The following is a 17,612-nucleotide window of genomic DNA, read 5'->3' as shown; positions in this document are numbered from 1 at the left end:
CCCTTTAATCAGTATATTACCAACAATAATTTAATGCAGAATGAATTAATAATTTGAATAAGAAAATGTATTATTCCACTTAATTATATTTGCATGTATTTTTTCCTTCTACAGTGAACGTCCAAGCTACTTCATTTTTGAACTTTTTTTTTATAATAAACCGCATTCATGTCGAGCAACTCAGTATCTCACAAAAAATGTTAATTAACAATATATATATATATATAAACACATGTACAATATAACATGTTAAACTACATAAATAAACAAAAAAATATGGTGTAAGATTATTTTGTATTTTGTAAGGGATAATACAACATTTTGTAAGGGCGTGGAGCCGTGGAGGTTGACAGGTATGTGAATATGTATTTATTTTCCATTTGAATGTGTTTTAAGCCTCCTTTCTTGTGCAGTCTTGAATTTCACGGGCCACTACAGCACACAAGACATTTTGACTTTTAAACGTATTCGCATTTTGGACACAAAATGCGACATTACGCCTGCAAAATCAGCTCCTAAACTCGGCGCTGGGGCTTTAAATGGCTCCTTGAACCCTCGGGCACCCAGTTAATAAAACACCCACGTCAGCACAGAGCTCCAGTCTCTCTCGCCGGGTTTCGGTCTTTAGGGCTGAGCAGGAAGTGGCTGACTGTGGACCCTGATCGAGGGAGAGAAGGGGGGGAAAGGCCGAAGGGGAAAAAAAGCCTTGCAGTGAATCCCCCCAAAAAATGGATCTCGTGAGTGACGAGGGCGACCACAACCTCTACCGGGCGTCGGGTGAATCCAACCACCAGTGAGTATCGCGGGGCGGAAGCGGGTCCTGTGAGCCGGGAGAGAGTCGCGGCGTTCGGGTAAGCGAGCGAATCCTCCCCGCTGCTCGCTGCGCTCCGGACCTCCGGCGAGAAGTGTGTGAGGGTGGAGTAAGAACAGGAGGGTGGGGGGGTCCACTTGAATAAAACGGGCGTTTTCGCATACAATCCGTACACAAATTCTCTATGGATTTTGTTTTAATACAAAACGACACTAACGTCCGGAGGGTTTTTTTTCCTCCATTGTGTTGGTCGGAGCCTGAAGTGGGCGTCGCTCCAGGACACAGTGGGCTACTGCCCGCTTCGCCCTCGCAGGACTAGCGCACTCTTCTTCTTCTACATGCCTCAATGAGCTCCATTATAAATGTTTTACTTTTCATTTGTCTTCCCGAGTTAAACATTCAGGACACTGTGTGGGGAATGGCAGGCGGGTGGTTTGTATCGGGCGATGCTCGCTCGAGCGCATGATAAAAAATGAATATATGTCGTCGTCGACACGAGGATGGAAAAATAGGTTACTGAGGAAAAGCGGTTATCAACTGGCTTTTGTGTTTTTCTTTTATAAGCGCCCCGTGAGGTTGTTCTTTCTCGTCGCCCCGCGGTGACGTTTTAGTTACACGAGAAATTTAACATATATGAAGGCGCTTCCATTAAGGGTGATTACGGGGATTTGTCACCCGAAGCTCCTTGCCTGGTGTCGGGTGTTGCCTAGTTGGTGACGTAATTTGACTGAGAGTGGGTTCAGCCAATGGGAGTTAAGAGTGTTGTCGAGTAGGCGGAGCGTCTCCTGCATTGTACACGGCGATGAGGGGCGGTTAATAATGAATTAGTTCGAATGAAGCTCAGCTTTGATTGTCAGCTCTCAGTGGTATTGATTTAAAAATCACATAATGGTTGTATTGTAGTTAAACTAACTGGAATTGAATTCCATGTGGCCAGTGTTGGGTGTGTTACTGAAAAACGTAATTAGATAGATAGATAGATAGATACTTTGTTCATCCCCGAAGGGAAATTCACATTTCCAGCAGCATCCCTGAGCTGAGAACAATCGAGAACAATCGAAAATAACACGGGAGCTGCTGGAGTGGCTGCCATTCGTGACGGCGCCGGAAGAAAAGATTCAATTTGAATCATGTACAAACAAACAAACAATTGAATCATCTACAAACAAACAAACAAACAAAATATTCATGTTTCAATAAGTGGAGTGTTAATAAAATTGGGGGAAAATAATTTCTGATACTGATATAATCAGGTAAAACTAATTTTAAGTTACCTGTCCAAATGAATGTTGTGCCATCTCACCTTTCCCACTCTCTCTCCTGCAGTTGACTTGCTGCTGCTCGCTCCTGAAACTAATACTTACCTCTTTGTGTATTGTGCAGTCCCTTCTCAAGTTTCTTCAATTAGTTACAGTTAATAGCATACCTGTCAACTTCCATGGCGCCATCCCCGTACAAACTGTCGTATTTTCCTATACAAAATAATCGTACACCATATATATTTTTTTCGGAATGATGCATGATGGGAAATCCCCAGCCGGCAGATGCATGAGCACAGTAGCATCAAACCGCTCGCTTTGTTTGCAACGGAATAAAAAACGATACAGAGATAGAGGCTTCTGCGGCAAAATCCCTTGACTTGATTTGCCGTTTTGTGATAGTCGGTGTATACCGGATGGTACCCATCATTGACAAATTTGCGTTTTTCCGTACAGATTTTCTTGTACGTCGTACACGTCTTAAAATCCATAATAAACGTACTTTGTACAGCAAAACCGTACTGGTTGACAGGTATGGATTAATGGCACCCAAAGTAGTTTGTTACTCTGAAATTAAGCTACAAATTACAGTATACACTCACATTCAAGCCAACCCCGTAAAACTATTTTAACATAGCCACGTAATAAATAAAAGAAAACATGTAAACTAACTTATGGAAACAATAGAGCCTTCATATTTCCTTTGCTGGCTGGTGCAATCTTGAGAGCTTGCAAACACTTAGCCAAGACATTCCATAACCATTTTGGCTTCAGACCATGTGAAGATTTACTTCTCCATTTCTAGGTCCTGCCCAAGACATTTTCTTTTGTTATTTAGGCATGGTGTATTGCAAAAATAATTTTACATATAAAAATTCGGCGCAAATTCTGTGTGGCCCCATTGATTGAGTTTGTTTGTTGTCCTGTGTAAGCCACGCCTCCATTTGGACGCGCTGCCCACCATTGGCTACTGGAGACACACAACCAAATAGGCTCATATAAACTAACCCCTGGTTTAAGTATTTTCTATTACAGCTGAAAATACAGTTTATAAGCAAGTGTATAGATTTGGGAGAGTATCTCCAAAACGAAAAATTAAGTGCCCTCAAATTCTCTGCTTGGGATTTGGTTTGGTTGGAACAATTTTATTGACACTATTAACAGCAAATAAACAATGTGAGGTTTGAACAATTTTTCTCGACAATCTTAACAGCAATTAAGCATATTCACAATTTCGTTATTCACAATTTCGTTATATCTGACAATATGACGTTTTAACAATTTTTTTTCGACATTTTTAACAGCAATTTAACACACAATTTCATTGCTACCATAAATATATTGAGGTGTACTTTAAAGGTGTATACAAACTTGCTTGCTGGTGATGAACAATGTGTTGTCACATTGTGTGTCAAGGAGTGTCAGTTAGCGATAAGAGGACGTTGTCACTAATGATCTACCCTTTGTGAGTAGCAGAGTAATGCACTATGTTGTAACCGCAGTTCAATTACAATATTTTACGAGTAGGGCCCTACAGTACTCGTTACCGGAAAAAGTAATAGCCATGGGTCATTTGGTACCAGCTGCAGGGAAATAAATAATAGTTGCTTCATTTTAGGAAAAAAAAGGTCCCTGAATTCACCCACAATATCATTAAAAGTTTGGGTGTACGTTATACAGATATTTGAGCAATGATTGATCAGTCGAAAAATATCCCTAACCACATTTGCACAACATTGGATACAACTGGAATCAAACCTGGGTTCCAAATCCTAACCACTAGGGATGTGGATGACATAAGTAAGGGCATTCGATTTTATCTCATCATCACATTAAATTTGCCGTACTGCAACATGTAGGGCGATTATTAAAATCATATTGACAACGTAAACTATGAGCAAAATACCGCCATAAAACTTACAATGTATTTATATAATGTCCTTCAAAATCAGATTTATCATCAGGTGCACCAAATAGTTTTTTCCCCTCGTCGGACTTTTATATCTTTATATCTTTCTAACATCGGTCTCTATTACCTTAAGTAAAAGTAGTGTCATAATGAGAAAATCGAATGCCTTTTTTATATGACATCTACATCCTTAGTGGTCTAGTGATTACACAGTGGTTTTAGGCTTACTTTTGATATTATTATTATTATTATTATTATTACTAATGTTATTATTGGGCCGGGCTGTGAGAGTATCGTAAGACATTAAACCGGTCTGTGGTACAGAAAAGGTTTGGGACCACTGGCCTCAGTGAACCCCATTGCTTTGGAACATCCTATTTTAATCCAGTTATTTATTTACATAAAGGCCGCTATGGTTACCACCACAGTATTACCAGTGGACCACTGGCAGTGGTTATTAAACCTCCATCCTTCCTTCCAAATATAAGAGCCCAGTCATTTTCTTTACTGCTTTCTCAGCAACATTACAACTGAGTGACAAGCAATGAGGTCTGTGTTTGGCGAGGCACAGTCAGATTTACAAATAAATGAACTCACATTTAGATTCAAAATTCAAAGTGTTTATTGTCATATGTACAGTAAAGTACCACGTTTCCCTGCACAATGAAATTCTTGCTTTGCTGTCCACACAGTTGCTAGTGTAAAAATAGAAACTAGGAAACTATACATGTATACATAAAACAATATTACGAATGTTAAAAGATAAAAACACAAGATTAAGTCAAGATGAGTGAAGGCAATACAGATAAAAATAAAGATAAAACACAAGATTCACTCAAGTGTGCATGAGTAGTCAAATGTAGTCCAGTTAAAAGTGACTGTAGTGTTATAAAGTGTCTGTAAGTGTGCTAAACGTGTCCGTAGTGTATTGTTCGATCAGCAGCCGTTTAAGAGTCTGATGGCAAAGGGGTAAAATGACTTCTTTAAGACGGGTTGTCCTGTATTTCACACTCCTGTACCTCCGTCCTGGGGACTGAAGTGTAAACAGTCCGTGTTGTGTATGGGTGGGGTCCTTATTGATGATTTATATAATCGTTTGATTTGGCAGCTCAAAAAATGTATGTGTTGCTTGAATAAATTGTAGCATAGAAGTAATAGAGTTTTATTGTCTAACATTAACTTATAAATTAAGAAATACTGGACGGCCTGACTTGCTGTTAGCTTGCTATTACTATTAAAAACATTATTTTGGGGGGCTGAGGTGTGCGCTAAATCAGAAACCTTGGTCTCACTGTCTCCCTCTACCATGAGGCAAAATAATGGCATGCCTCACTGTGCATCTGCAGACGCTCAGCTTAGTAATATGTTACAGTACATACTAAATTAATTAATAGTATTCATAATATGTGAAAGTCCTGCGATTCTGAAAGATGGCATTTAAAAATGGTGAAGTAAACGAAAAAGAGCTTGAACAGTGAACCAATAGAACTATTTAATATTAAAAAGAGAAAAAAACAATTAAGCTGTTTTTTTTTATTTTAGGTTTTTAAAAAATATTTAAATCTATATACTGTATATGAAAACCTATGAGATTGAAATAATCTATTGTGAAATATAAAACGAGACCTAAAATAATGATTTTCAGCCATAGGTGGCAGTTGTGAGTAAAAAGTGACAACCTTTATAACAGGGGTTGGAAACTTTTGGGCTGGGAGCCATATGTGGCTCTTTTCATGAGTTTATATGGCTTGGTAATATGGCTACTTGTACAAATTCCTACGTAACATTTCAATACTGTTAAATTTAGGTAGAGTGCATTGGTGGTTTGGAGTAACCGAAGCTATTGTAATCTTTTGTAATGTTCTGTCCAGAATATAAAGGGGCAGTTTTAACTTCACTTTACAGTCAATGTGTCACACCAATAGACCCCATTTTGGCTGTATATTGCTAAAATCATTTAAATTGAACCTCATTAAATAATATATGCTCACTGTTGAGACACTTTCTGTTAAAAACCCTCACAACAAATTTTAATTATCCACAATCGCTAGCCAAGCACACAGAACAATTTGATTGAGCGGTAGGAGCAACCGCCGCTATACAACACAGCATGATCTTCTTTTTAGTATTATTTTTATTTCATAAATGTTATTAAATCATCTAACGTCACATAGAGAAATAAAATGTGCTGAAAAATTAGCTTTTGCTTGGAGAGCAGGTTTTGTGGTTGTCTTAAAATATATGGTATAGATAGATAGATACTTTATTCATCCCCGAAGGGAAATTCACATTTCCAGCAGCATCCCTGAGCTGAGAACAGTACAATAATAAAGCCAAAAGAATACAATATACAAATACCCAGTGTGACGTGCAAATGCCCACTGTAGCGTGTTATATAGAGTAACTAAATAGTGCTACACAGAATACATATTGTAGTAAGATTCGGTAATATCCAATGTAGGTGGTGTGGTTTAATGTGGGCCTTTACTCTGCCGGGTGGAGTTAAAGAGCCTCATGGCATGAGGAAGAAATGATCTCTTCAGTCTGTCCGTAGTACAAGACCGTGACAGCAGTCTGTCGCTGAAACTGCTCTTCTGTCTGGAGATAATGCTGTGTAGTGGATGCGATGGATTGTCCATGATTGACCTCAGCTTTTTCAGTGCTCGTCTCTCAGCTACTGTTGTTAGGCTGTCCAGCTCTTTGCCCACAACAGAGCTCGCTTTCCTAGCCAGTTTATTGAGACGAGAGGCATCCTTCTTCTTGACGCTGCCTCCCCAACACGCTGCCGCATAGAAGAGGGCGCTTGCCACTACTGTCTCATAGAATATTTTCAGGAGCTTTTTGCAGATGTTGAAGGAGGCCAGCCTTCTGAGGAAGTAAAGTCGGCTTTGCCCTTTCCTACATAGAGCTTCTGTGTTGGCAGTCCAGTCCAGTTTGTTTTCCAGCTGCACACCCAGGTATTTGTAGGTCTGGACAAATTCTACACATTCTCCCTTGATGGTTACAGGAACCGGGTGAGTTCTGGTTCTCCTGAAGTCCACCACCATCTCTCTGGTCTTGGTGGTGTTTAGGTGCAGGTGGTTTGCGTCGCTCCATCGGACAAAGTCCTGAATCAATTTCCTGTACTCCTCCTCCTGCCCGTTTCTGATACATCCCACGATCGCAGTGTCGTCGGCAAACTTTTGCACATGGCAGGACTCAGAGTTGTACTTAAAGTCCGATGTATATAGAGTGAATAGGAACGGAGAGAGAACGGTCCCCTGCGGAGATCCTGTGCTGCTAACCACAGTGTCCGATGTACAGCCCCCCTGTTTCACATACTGGGGTCTGCCTGTCAGGTAGTCAGTAATCCATTCTACAAGGTGTCTCTTAAATCAAAATATTTTGCGATAATGGCTCTTTGGGTCAAAAATGTTTGCGACCCCTGCTTTACAATATGCTTCTAGAGGAAAACTGTGTAACATTTGACCACTCAATGTCACTTTATGGTGTAATGCAACTGAAAACCAGTTCTAATAAACACAAGGAAGAATACAGAGACTCAAAGTGAACAAACGGCACCATTGCCCAGCCTTTCACAAGGTCTATAGTTTTTGGGAGTTCCCTTACCTGTAGATGGTGGACAATTATGTGAGCAATTTCTAGGTGAGCCTAATGTTATGTCAAATAAATACACATTTCTCGTCCAATGAGTATTTAAAAATGCACTTTTACCTGATAGTTCATGTTTTTGCTTTAATTTCAAATATATAATTTTTAGTATTAAATTGATTTTTTTTTTACCACTATGGTGCGTTAAATAATACACAATGTCCCTTTAATGAAAGCCATGAGAGCTCACATGTTGTCTCAGAGGTCCCCCTTCTTGACACCTCCTGAAATTACGATGTTAAATATGTTTGCATCCTGCAGGCAGCCCCAGAGATGGTTCAACACGGCTGACATCACGGCAGCCCATCAAACCAATCTACTAAAGCAGTTGGACCAACAGAGGCGCCAGGAGCTGTTCTGTGACTTCAGTGTCCTGGTGGAGGGCCACCTATTCCGGGCCCACCGCAACGTGCTATGCGCCAGTAGCGGCTACTTCCGCATGCTGCTGACCCAGAGCTTGGACGGCATGTCCGAGACGGCCAACGCCACTTTTGACTCCTTCAGCCCTGAGATCTTCACCCACATCCTTGACTTCATTTACACAGGCAGGCTGGACCTCTGCGGTCAGAACGTGATTGAGGTGATGTCAGCGGCCAGTTACCTGCAGATGAACAATGTCATCAACTACTGCAAGAATTTCATCAAATCCTCGCTCGAGATCAGCGTCAGAGACCAAGACGGCGATCGCTGTCACAGCTTGTCGGAAGCTTGCAGCTTCACAAGTGGGAATGGAGATGAGGCTGTGCCGCCGCTGCAGGGGGAACAGCGTTCGGATAGTCCGCCACCGGCGCTTTGGACCAGGGACAACTCCAGATCGCAGTCCAGCTACATGAGCAAAGATTTGGAGCGGGAAACTTCAGCCTTAAAAACTGAACCAAGTAGCCCCACCAATGAAATCAAATCAGATTTCGAGGACCCCCAGGACCCTTTGTATACTTTACCAGGGTCCGAGCGGCGGCGCACAAAAGGGGCTAGTAAGAGGAAAGCAACTAACAGCACCCACCAAAACCAGCACGAAGACCCAGACTTCCAGGAGGCCAAAAAAGCAGAGAAGGCAGATGAGCTGTATGCCAGCTTGCCATCCATCATGGGCGTTGTCTCCAACTTTAATGAAAATGGTAAACCAGATTGGGGAGGAACCAATCTGGTAGTACAATAATTCCAACCGTTTCTCCCTCTGTTTTGCAGTGTCCAATAGCGGCATGCGCTTCAAATGTCCTTTCTGTCCCCACACGGTGAAGAGGAAGGCGGATCTCAAGCGACACTTGCGCTGTCATACTGGCGAAAGACCGTACCCTTGCCAGGCTTGCAGTAAACGGTTCACCCGCCTGGAGCACCTCCGCAGCCACTTTGAGACGGTACAACCAACCTTCACCATTATTATTATGACTTCCTTTCTTGTTTAAAATGAAGTAAAAGCATCTGCAGGGGGTCTACACCCTTTTGAAGCTGAGAGTTACTTCTTTGTTACTGATTAGTGGATAGGTCTACCAGTTTCATAATGATTCCTGAAATAATTAATATTTTGTTATAACTATGCTACTATTGTGTTGTTACTAGGTTTTAATTTTTAGGCGTGAGGTTAAAGTAGACTCAGTCCACCACTAAAACGTCTCCCTCGTGAAAGGACTTTATCATGTGTATAAAGATATTAATCACAATGGTGATTCATTTATAATTTTTCGGTTTGTGGTACTCCAAGGAAAAAGTTTGGATACTTCTGACCTCAAATACAGTACTAAGACAGATAAGACAATGTTAACACAAACTTGTGAGTCTTTTACAAGAACTTACCGTGGAGGAAGTCAGAGGTGTATGCGTGGTAGTGTAGGAGTAAGGGAGTACAAGAGAGCATGATAAGAAAAATACACAACACAAAAGCACAGGATCAGGTCTGTAAGGCAGGAATGCACGTGCTAACTTGTAGTGAGCGTTCTCGATCACTAGCCTTCCAGTTGTAGCGTCTGAAAATTCTCATAACTTTGATTTTCTCCCATATGTTGGGCAACATTTTTGCTCGAAAGACATCTCATATCTCAAATTTCTAACCAACTAGAGTAACTCGTATGTAGAGGGGCCATTGTATTACTGATAAGGGCCACCAGGTAATGAACGGTGGGCTGCACATTGGACACACCAACACAGCATATTGTTTATAATACCAATGTAGATAAAGAATACCAAACCCAATGACAGTACTGTGTGATTTGTGCTGTTCTTCAGATCCACCAAGCCAGGAAGCTGGTGTGCCGGCGGTGCAAGTGTCCGGTGACTGAAGACTCGGGCCAAGTGGTGTGCGAGGGTACACGGCGTTATCGCATGTGCCCGCTGTGCGTCCATGAGGTCGGTCGTGAAGCTGGGCCCATGGAAAGCCTGGAAGGAAGCAACGAGGAGGAGCCGGCACTTTTACTGGGCGTGGACGGGGAGGAGGAGCAAAGCAACCGGGCCTGGATGAACACTGATGATGATGATCTAGCCGAAGACTCCGGCGCTGACCTCATTATCCATCAAGTGGAAGATAGCGACGAGGAGCTGCAATAAAACGGGACCAAGCTTGTGTTCTTGTGCATGTTTGAAGATAAAGTGCAGGAAAGCTTGCTGAAGTTAAGCTTGGATTGTAGGCGCTAAAGGTGTGATCCATTTAGCAACATGACAAGATCTGTGAAAAATTGGGTCAAAAAGCACCTTTACGTTCCATTAAAGTTGGAGTGCGTTGTTTGAGGTGTCCTTAAAGGTGCTGTCCGGAATTTGGAAATGTTCTACTCGCTGATGCCATCTTCCCGCTTGAGTCATCATTGCACCCTCTGTCAAGATCATTTTGTGGCACATGCAATCACGCACATTTCTTAGACGTGCTTGAATGAATTCGTCGTTTGGCGTTTGGACTGTACTTGAAACAGGCATATTCCTCCTTTCACCATTTTCATGCTAGTCATGTTCATTTGTGACGCCCTTAATCACAAGGAGTCTCAAAGGGCTGCACAGACCATAGACTATTGCAAACTACACATTATTATTATTACATTATTATTATTATTACTATTATTACATCAAAGCGGCCTTTCCAGCAGCTCCGTGTTATTTCGCACTTTTTTGATTTATTGTTTTAAGTGTCTGCTTCTATTTTCTGTGTTTTTCGTCCCGTTTGACAACGACACTTTGGATAACTTTCTATCCTATCGTTATGGGTTTTAACACACAAAAATGGGTTTATTCGGGGATTCAACTCCTTCCCCTGAAGAATTCTCGTGCCTGCGTGATGAGGGGGCCCTATCATGGATGCAGGGCCGGAGCTACCTAAGCGGCTAGTGGCGTTATAAGTCTTCGGTACCGTCCGTGATCATGGAAATGTGTACTCTACCAAATAAGACCGACAAACTGGCTGTGCCGGTGAAAAACATCAAAGCATACAGGGAGTGCAGTTTGCTGTGTTTTGCGGAAACGTGGCTCACGTCTAGCATCCCTGAAGCTAACATGGAGCTACCCGGAGCTATCAGCTTCAGCGCTGTTAGACAGAGACACAAAAGCCTGCGGGAAGCGGAGAGGAGGTGGACTTGCTATCTACATGAACACGAGGTGGTGTATCCCTGGGCACAAAGATTTCCATCTGCTGCAGGGACGTCTAACTTTTGGACTAGCGTGTGACGTCATCCACTCCACTGTTGCTAAACTACAAACACAGCACCCCGAGGCCATCCTTTTAATCTCTTGATAAACAACAAAGGAGACTGCCTTAAGTGTGAATTTCCCTACGGAGATGGATAAAGTAACTATCTATCTCTCTATTATGCTACCCTAACAAAAAAACACATGGACAAGCATGAAAGGAGAAGGCGGCAGGGAGTAAACAAGTTCCAAATTCCATAGAGACCCATTAAGTATGAAGTATGATTTTGTGACTTCTCAACATTTATCCACTAAACCTGACTTGTTTTCGATAAGGACAGATACTTTTTGGGCAAGGCATCAGGTTTTCCTTTTACTTGTATGATGAATTCCTGAATATAATGATATTCCGTATTTAAAGCATGTTTCGATTGTTTATTTTGTTATGCTTCAAAGAGCAACTGCTTAATCCTTTTTGTATGTATGGAAAACTTTTTTTTAACTTTTGAAGCTGAGGCTTCAACGGATATTTATTGAAGGACTGAAAATTCTGTTTTCGCCAAGTCATTGTAATCCTACCATATAATATGCACAATGACTGTTAGCCAATTTCAAGTGTTTGTTATATTTGCTTATTACTTGGACACAATAAAAACGTTTTTCAGCCTTACAACAGCAGATTAATCGAAGTCCTAAGTCAAACATTTTACATTACATCGCCTGGTCCAAATAAAGAATAGAGACAAGGGAAAAAAAAACCCTAAGTTCTCAATTCACAAAATTCACCAGCAGTTTTCCAGCAGTGGAAAATAAACAGTGGGTACAACTCCAAATATTAGCACACTATATTTTCATTTATTTTCCCCTAAAAGAAGATTGCATGTTATTTAGTGTTTACTAATGTTAAAAAAACATATTTCATTAAATAAAATATTGATTTGACTATTTATGTATCTACCCTGGTCATATCCCTCGAGAGGGGTGACCGAAAGAAAGACAAACACATACAAAAATAAAGAAATTTTTTTAAAAAGGGAATGAGTAGCAGAAACACACACAAAAATGTTTGGACCATGGCCAACCCAAATGCCCAAACACCTAAACAAGTTAAGCACCTCGGCACCCAAGTCAGTCATGCTTTCTTCCCTCCAGGTGAAACAGGACACAAGAAACCCATGTCACTTGGGTCAGGGTGACACAACACTTTTCTGTTCAACAGCAGGGCCCGACAGCTTTAACTGGTTTACCCCTGCCGCATCATACGGGTGCCCTGCCCATCCCTGAGAACGCGTCCCAACATCCCACTATCTAATGATTTGACTAGTTGGCAAAATTACGCAAACTATCAAGTAAACATGCATTTGTAAAATACTTGCTGCTAAGGGTACACCCAAAATCCAAAAACCTTGTGAAAGGCTGGACAAAAAAGGAAAAATCTTGCAGTGTGGTAACTTTGAGTTGCAGTTTGAATTCTTCCTTGTGGTTTTTAGCACTCGTTTGGTGTTGCACTACACCAGGGGTCGGCAACTTATTACACGCATGCCAGCAGTGGCACGCGAGGGGTTAACCAGTGGCACGCAAGCGCACGGCAAAATAATAATGATTTTCTTTTCTTTAAAGCGCATATACCTGAAATTTAGACATTTTCAGTTGCGTGCGTGTTGTTTACAGGCTTTACGGTCGTGCCCCTCCTCTGCTCCGTTTGTGAGCATGTGTCTGCGCGGTGCCGAGGAGAGCTCCGTGTTTTAACCCAGCCAACGAAACACAGGCGCGTGATAAATGAATGAATCACGACGGCTCCTCCAGCGAAAAAGTCTCGTTCTTTCCAGCCAGCATGGAGATGACTGGGGCTTTGGACAAGAAAAAGACCGTGCTGTTTGTGCATTATGCCTCAAGAGCGTTGTGCCTCACACATCAACTATTAAACATGATTACGAGACCAAACGTGAATTCAAGCATGAGTCTGACAAGGCGGAGACATTAAAACGCGCTATGTCCAGGTATGGCAAACAAACACAGACCCTGAAAACCATTGTCACTGCTAAAAATGCCATTGCTCACTACATAGCAAAAAATGGAAAATATTTTACTTAATGCGAATATATTAAAGAAGCGTCCTTTTCGAACTCGGAGGTTTTGTTTGGTGGCATGCCTAACAAATGGACAATAATAGATCATAATAAATAATAAAGATAAGAAAGAATAAAACACATCCCCAGGTCAGCCAGAAGTGTCGAACGTCAAGATGAGGGGCTGGAAGAAAGAGTGTGTGTGCATGTCTGTTTCAATTTGATGTTTTCTGCAATAAGATTTCATTTTCATTGGTGAATGGTATGGTAGCTGTATCTTGTGTCTGACACTCATGACAAAAACCAGGGCAGACAACTCTGAAAAGTTGCCTGCCCAGCCATAAAGTTGCCTGCCCCATTTTTCTCTACTTGAAACGCAATAAGACGACTAATCGTAAAAAAAAAAAACATTGTTGCAAAGTATTAAGGATTTCAAAATATATAACAGAAAAACACTTTTAAAATAAGTTTATTATAAATCTATTTATAACATTCATTGCATGTATATGACATTGCTGTTTTCCATCTGCCATCAGTATGTACCTGTATTTATTCATCTTCATTCATGCAATTCATGCATGAACTCCTCTTTCCACAATGCTTGTAATGTAAGTTTATGTTTTGTAGCATCATAAGTTTTGTTAGCTTCTTTTGAATCTTTCTTCTGGGGCTGAGGTTTTGGCTTGATTCCTAACTCCTTATCCATTTTTTTGTGTTATCTGTGCTCCTACTTTGGAAAATTATATGCAAATGCACGACCTAAAAACACTCGGGAAAGTACGGAAGCACGAAGTTATTTGATGCAGGCTTCTGATCGGCTGGCGAGTGTGCAAATTGACAAACAAACCGAAATTCCGAAATTTCCAAACCGAACGAAGATTTTGAAATCGGAATAAAGCAAGTGTTTGATTTGAAAAACAATATTTTTTTTTTTTTCTCCAAAAAGTTGTCTGCCACCCGGGCAGAGACATTTTGTAAATTGTACGCCCAACGTAAAAGATGCACGCCCCGGGCGTCCGGGAAGACGTTGTTTCCGACTAGTTCATAGTTGATGAAGAATGGTTGATTCTTCAAGTCAAAAGTTGAAGTCATGGATGTCTACAGGCCTTTTCATGCGTTGCTCACATTCATTTCTTAGTTTATTGATGAACAAGAATAATGCTAGATAAATAGTTCAGTTATACGATTTCAATGTCCATCCATGTTGTATATTTGGACTAGTGTAAAATGACAGCTCAGTTGGATATACAAAAAATGTTGTGCGAGTCATTAATCTTGGTGTGGCACACTAAATTACAAGGACATTTGAAAGTGGCACTCCGCACCGAAAAGGTTGCTGTCCCCTGCACTACACAATACAATGACATGCAGCGGTCAAAAATTAGTGTCCCTTTAATAATACCGAAAGGAAAAATATGAGATTTTAGAAATAAAGGGGGCACATAAAGGGGCAGCAGGCTATGTATTTAATAAACTTAATTTAGTATTGATTTGAATAACCCAAAATACACATGAACTATGGTACAAAAATAGTGCTTTTCGGAAACACTCGTAAGGTCGAAAATGTTGCTTTTATTTTACACATGAGCGGCACCCAGCGGGAGCTGACATAATTGTCTGCTATCTTGCTGCTATGGGTACCCTAAAACTTCAAAAAGGCTGGGCAAAATGGTTCATTGTAACCCTTACATTCTTTCTTGTGCTGTTTAGCACTTGTTTTTAGATGTATTACACTGTAAAGTAACATCTGGTTGTCATTTAACACACAGTCACTTTTTTACTTTTCAGGGGGGAAATTGGCAATGTGTGACATTGTTTTTCAATACTTTTAGGCCACTAAACATTTTTTTTGCAAGGCCACTTGATAGTATTTTTTTTACATACAATGTAAATAGTTGGATTTATCACCCTCACGTGTTTGTTTGCTTTAAGTTAGTAGAGGTTTATTATGAGATCCCAGCACAAAGTTGATCAGGTTAAGATTATGTCCACATCATCCTCTTCAAAGTTCTTTATGTAAACTATACGTGACATTATTATGCCATAACATCACCAAAGTGTGAGCTTCCAAAAAGGTCAAGAAACATCTTATAAAAACATCGCTCACATTAACTATGCTTTTACAAGGGCTCTTGTTAGACGTGGCATTTCTCTTCTTATTGTGATGCTAAAGGAAGAAGTCAAAATTTCAAAAACAAGGACAATTTTGGTGCTTCATGGTTTTATTACAGTCGGCATTTGTTGACTGGATACACACATGCAGAACCTTGTGCATTTAAAAACTGTAAAAACAAGATGAATTCCAAAAAAGGTATCGAACTTGAACATTATAACACACTCTCGGGAAAGGAATTTACAACGATCCCTAGCGTGTTGTGATCTAAAAGGATGCGTTTTCTTGCAGGCATTTTAGAAAACCCGCTATATCCGAGGGGCAGCTAATTTAGAGCACAGGTCTGGGCTGTTGGGTGAGAAGAATCCCGAAGCGTTTCTTCAGGATCACACGGTGGCGAGAGAACTTGTCCTCTGGGGTGAAGCGGGCAGGATGGGCTGAGCTGGTGGGCGCTCCGCTGGGTGACACTCTCTATTAGAACAAAAAGAAAATTATCAGGTTAGAAAACACACAAAATCACGATGTTTTCTTCTAAACACATTATTTCAGACGTCCAATTGTACCCACTCCATACATGTGCTTGTATGTTCATTAACAATTTACCACAGTATTTTCTGATTTAATTAATCAATATAATGTATAAAATATAACTTGAAACATGGCAACGAGTCACATTTGCATTTAACAAAGATCAAATGTCAGAGGGCAGAGTGTTCCACAGAACCAAGGCCCAAATGGAGAACCACCTCCAACCTATGGATTTCTTCTTGGCTCTTGGGATCACTCGGAGACCAGCAAAATTGGACACAAATAGTCTGTACAACCCTTTGAGACTTGTAATGGAGGGCGCCTTCAAACATGACTGGACTTATAGGGGGAAAGGACAATGTCATAAAATATAATAAAAGTATTTAGTATCGAAATTCTAAGAATATGACAAATTCACGAAAACTAGGATTTACATTGAATTAATTACTTTCATATGTACTTGATGATCATGCCATCGACCAGCACATTATATGGAATTGACCAAGATGAAAAAACGTTATTTCAAGTTTGGTAGGTTATTGATCATTGTTGATACTTTTGGTGGGTTGACTTGAAAAACAACGTCTTACACAGAATTAACAATAGCGAGGATACACCACTGCATTAAGACGCATAGAGCATGCAGTTTATTATTTTGTTAACCATAAAGCCAACGCTAGCAGGCATGAGTTTGACTGGTACGCGCGAGCTGGCTAAGAAAATACAACACCGTACTACCTTCAAAGTGTAAACTCTGTCCCCATTCTCATCCGTATAATAGTGCAAGTACATGTCGACGATCAATCGGCCAAAAAGGTTGGAACAAGCTACAAAAAAAATCAGTTTTTTGAGTCTGTTACGAACAAACTGTAGCACGTTGCGGCGAAGATGAAAAACGGATATCCGGTTTAAAGACTACAGCGTGAAGCATTCTGGGAAAGTGAGTTACCTAACCCTCACCAACGCTCGTCACATGACACTTGCGAAAACAAAGTTTTACCAAAGAAAATATTTGGACTTTTTCTGTGTTGAGTAACGTAACAGTGGGGGCCCTCTTTAATTGTAAAGATTTTGTGGTGTACAATTTGCAAGAAGGGAAATCAATGTAATTACAGTATATGAATGTATCGTATAGAACCAACTATTAAATGTACTGTATCTGCCTTTAAATATATTTTTAACATACAAGTCCAACTGACAATGGAATACAGAAGCAAGCAGTTTTGTTTTTTCAGATATAGACTTGAGAAAAAATGACCAGGAAGGCCTTTCACATGGGGGCCGATTTATTCACAACATCAGAACTAAGTGTAAAGTGTAAATCAGGAGACGGCTGAAGTAGAAGTGACGTTGAAGTGTGTGTGAAGCCTTCTTCTGAAGTTCTTTAGCTTTCTTATTGGCTCACGTCTCCCCGCAAGATGGCGTCTCAGCTCCTTCCATGGGCGTGCCAAGCAGTAGTTTTGCGCCCAACGATCTCACAACACAGCGCCTTGATGTCCCAAAAGAACGCCTGTCGTTCAGCGTCAGCAAATCCACCAGTCTTGTTTATCAAAATTTCCTGGACAAAATGTTATGCTTTTCGAACAGCCTGCCCTGACATTGAACTACAGCCCAGTCAGTGAATATCTTTATTGCATTAAACTGAGTCAATCGTCTAAAACCCTTT

At 40.8% G+C, this 17,612-nt stretch overlaps 2 protein-coding genes across 2 annotated transcripts; one reads left to right on the top strand and one right to left on the bottom strand.

Moving 5' to 3' along the window:
* Positions 1 to 584: 584 nt before the first annotated feature.
* Positions 585 to 10,187, top strand: zbtb8a (zinc finger and BTB domain containing 8A). Its single transcript, XM_088355043.1, has 4 exons — positions 585 to 793; positions 7,892 to 8,748; positions 8,819 to 8,988; positions 9,854 to 10,187. Exons 1-4 carry the CDS (start codon positions 729 to 731, stop codon positions 10,169 to 10,171), a joined length of 1,410 nt encoding a protein of 469 aa, XP_088211169.1. The 5' UTR covers positions 585 to 728; the 3' UTR covers positions 10,172 to 10,187.
* A 5,322-nt stretch (positions 10,188 to 15,509) lies between these two features.
* LOC148351532 (H/ACA ribonucleoprotein complex subunit 3-like) lies at positions 15,510 to 16,870 on the bottom strand. Its single transcript, XM_088354456.1, has 2 exons — positions 16,685 to 16,870; positions 15,510 to 15,889 (listed from the first exon to the last, which is right to left on the bottom strand). Exons 1-2 carry the CDS (start codon positions 16,736 to 16,738, stop codon positions 15,749 to 15,751), a joined length of 195 nt encoding a protein of 64 aa, XP_088210582.1. The 5' UTR covers positions 16,739 to 16,870; the 3' UTR covers positions 15,510 to 15,748.
* Positions 16,871 to 17,612: the final 742 nt, after the last annotated feature.

This window comes from Urocampus carinirostris, chromosome 15 (assembly GCF_059441175.1).
Source record: "Urocampus carinirostris isolate Australia breed hairy pipefish chromosome 15, RoL_Ucar_1.0, whole genome shotgun sequence".
NCBI lineage: Eukaryota > Metazoa > Chordata > Actinopteri > Syngnathiformes > Syngnathidae > Urocampus > Urocampus carinirostris.
The sequence above is the reverse complement of the archived record's forward strand: the minus strand, read 5'-3'. Positions and strand labels throughout refer to the sequence as shown.

What these genes read in the sequence shown, in the direction of transcription:
- zbtb8a (XM_088355043.1), top strand. Translation starts at nt 729, where the DNA reads ATGGATCTCGTGAGTGACGAGGGCGACCACAACCTCTACCGGGCGTCG. An exon ending in TCGGGTGAATCCAACCACCA is followed by an intron (nt 794 to 7,891) that starts GTGAGTATCGCG and finishes TGCATCCTGCAG; the next exon opens with GCAGCCCCAGAGATGGTTCA. An exon ending in TCCGCAGCCACTTTGAGACG is followed by an intron (nt 8,989 to 9,853) that starts GTACAACCAACC and finishes GCTGTTCTTCAG; the next exon opens with ATCCACCAAGCCAGGAAGCT.
- LOC148351532 (XM_088354456.1), bottom strand. Translation starts at nt 16,738, where the DNA reads ATGTACTTGCACTATTATACGGATGAGAATGGGGACAGAGTTTACACT. An exon ending in ACAGAGTTTACACTTTGAAG is followed by an intron (nt 15,890 to 16,684) that starts GTAGTACGGTGT and finishes TTGTTCTAATAG; the next exon opens with AGAGTGTCACCCAGCGGAGC.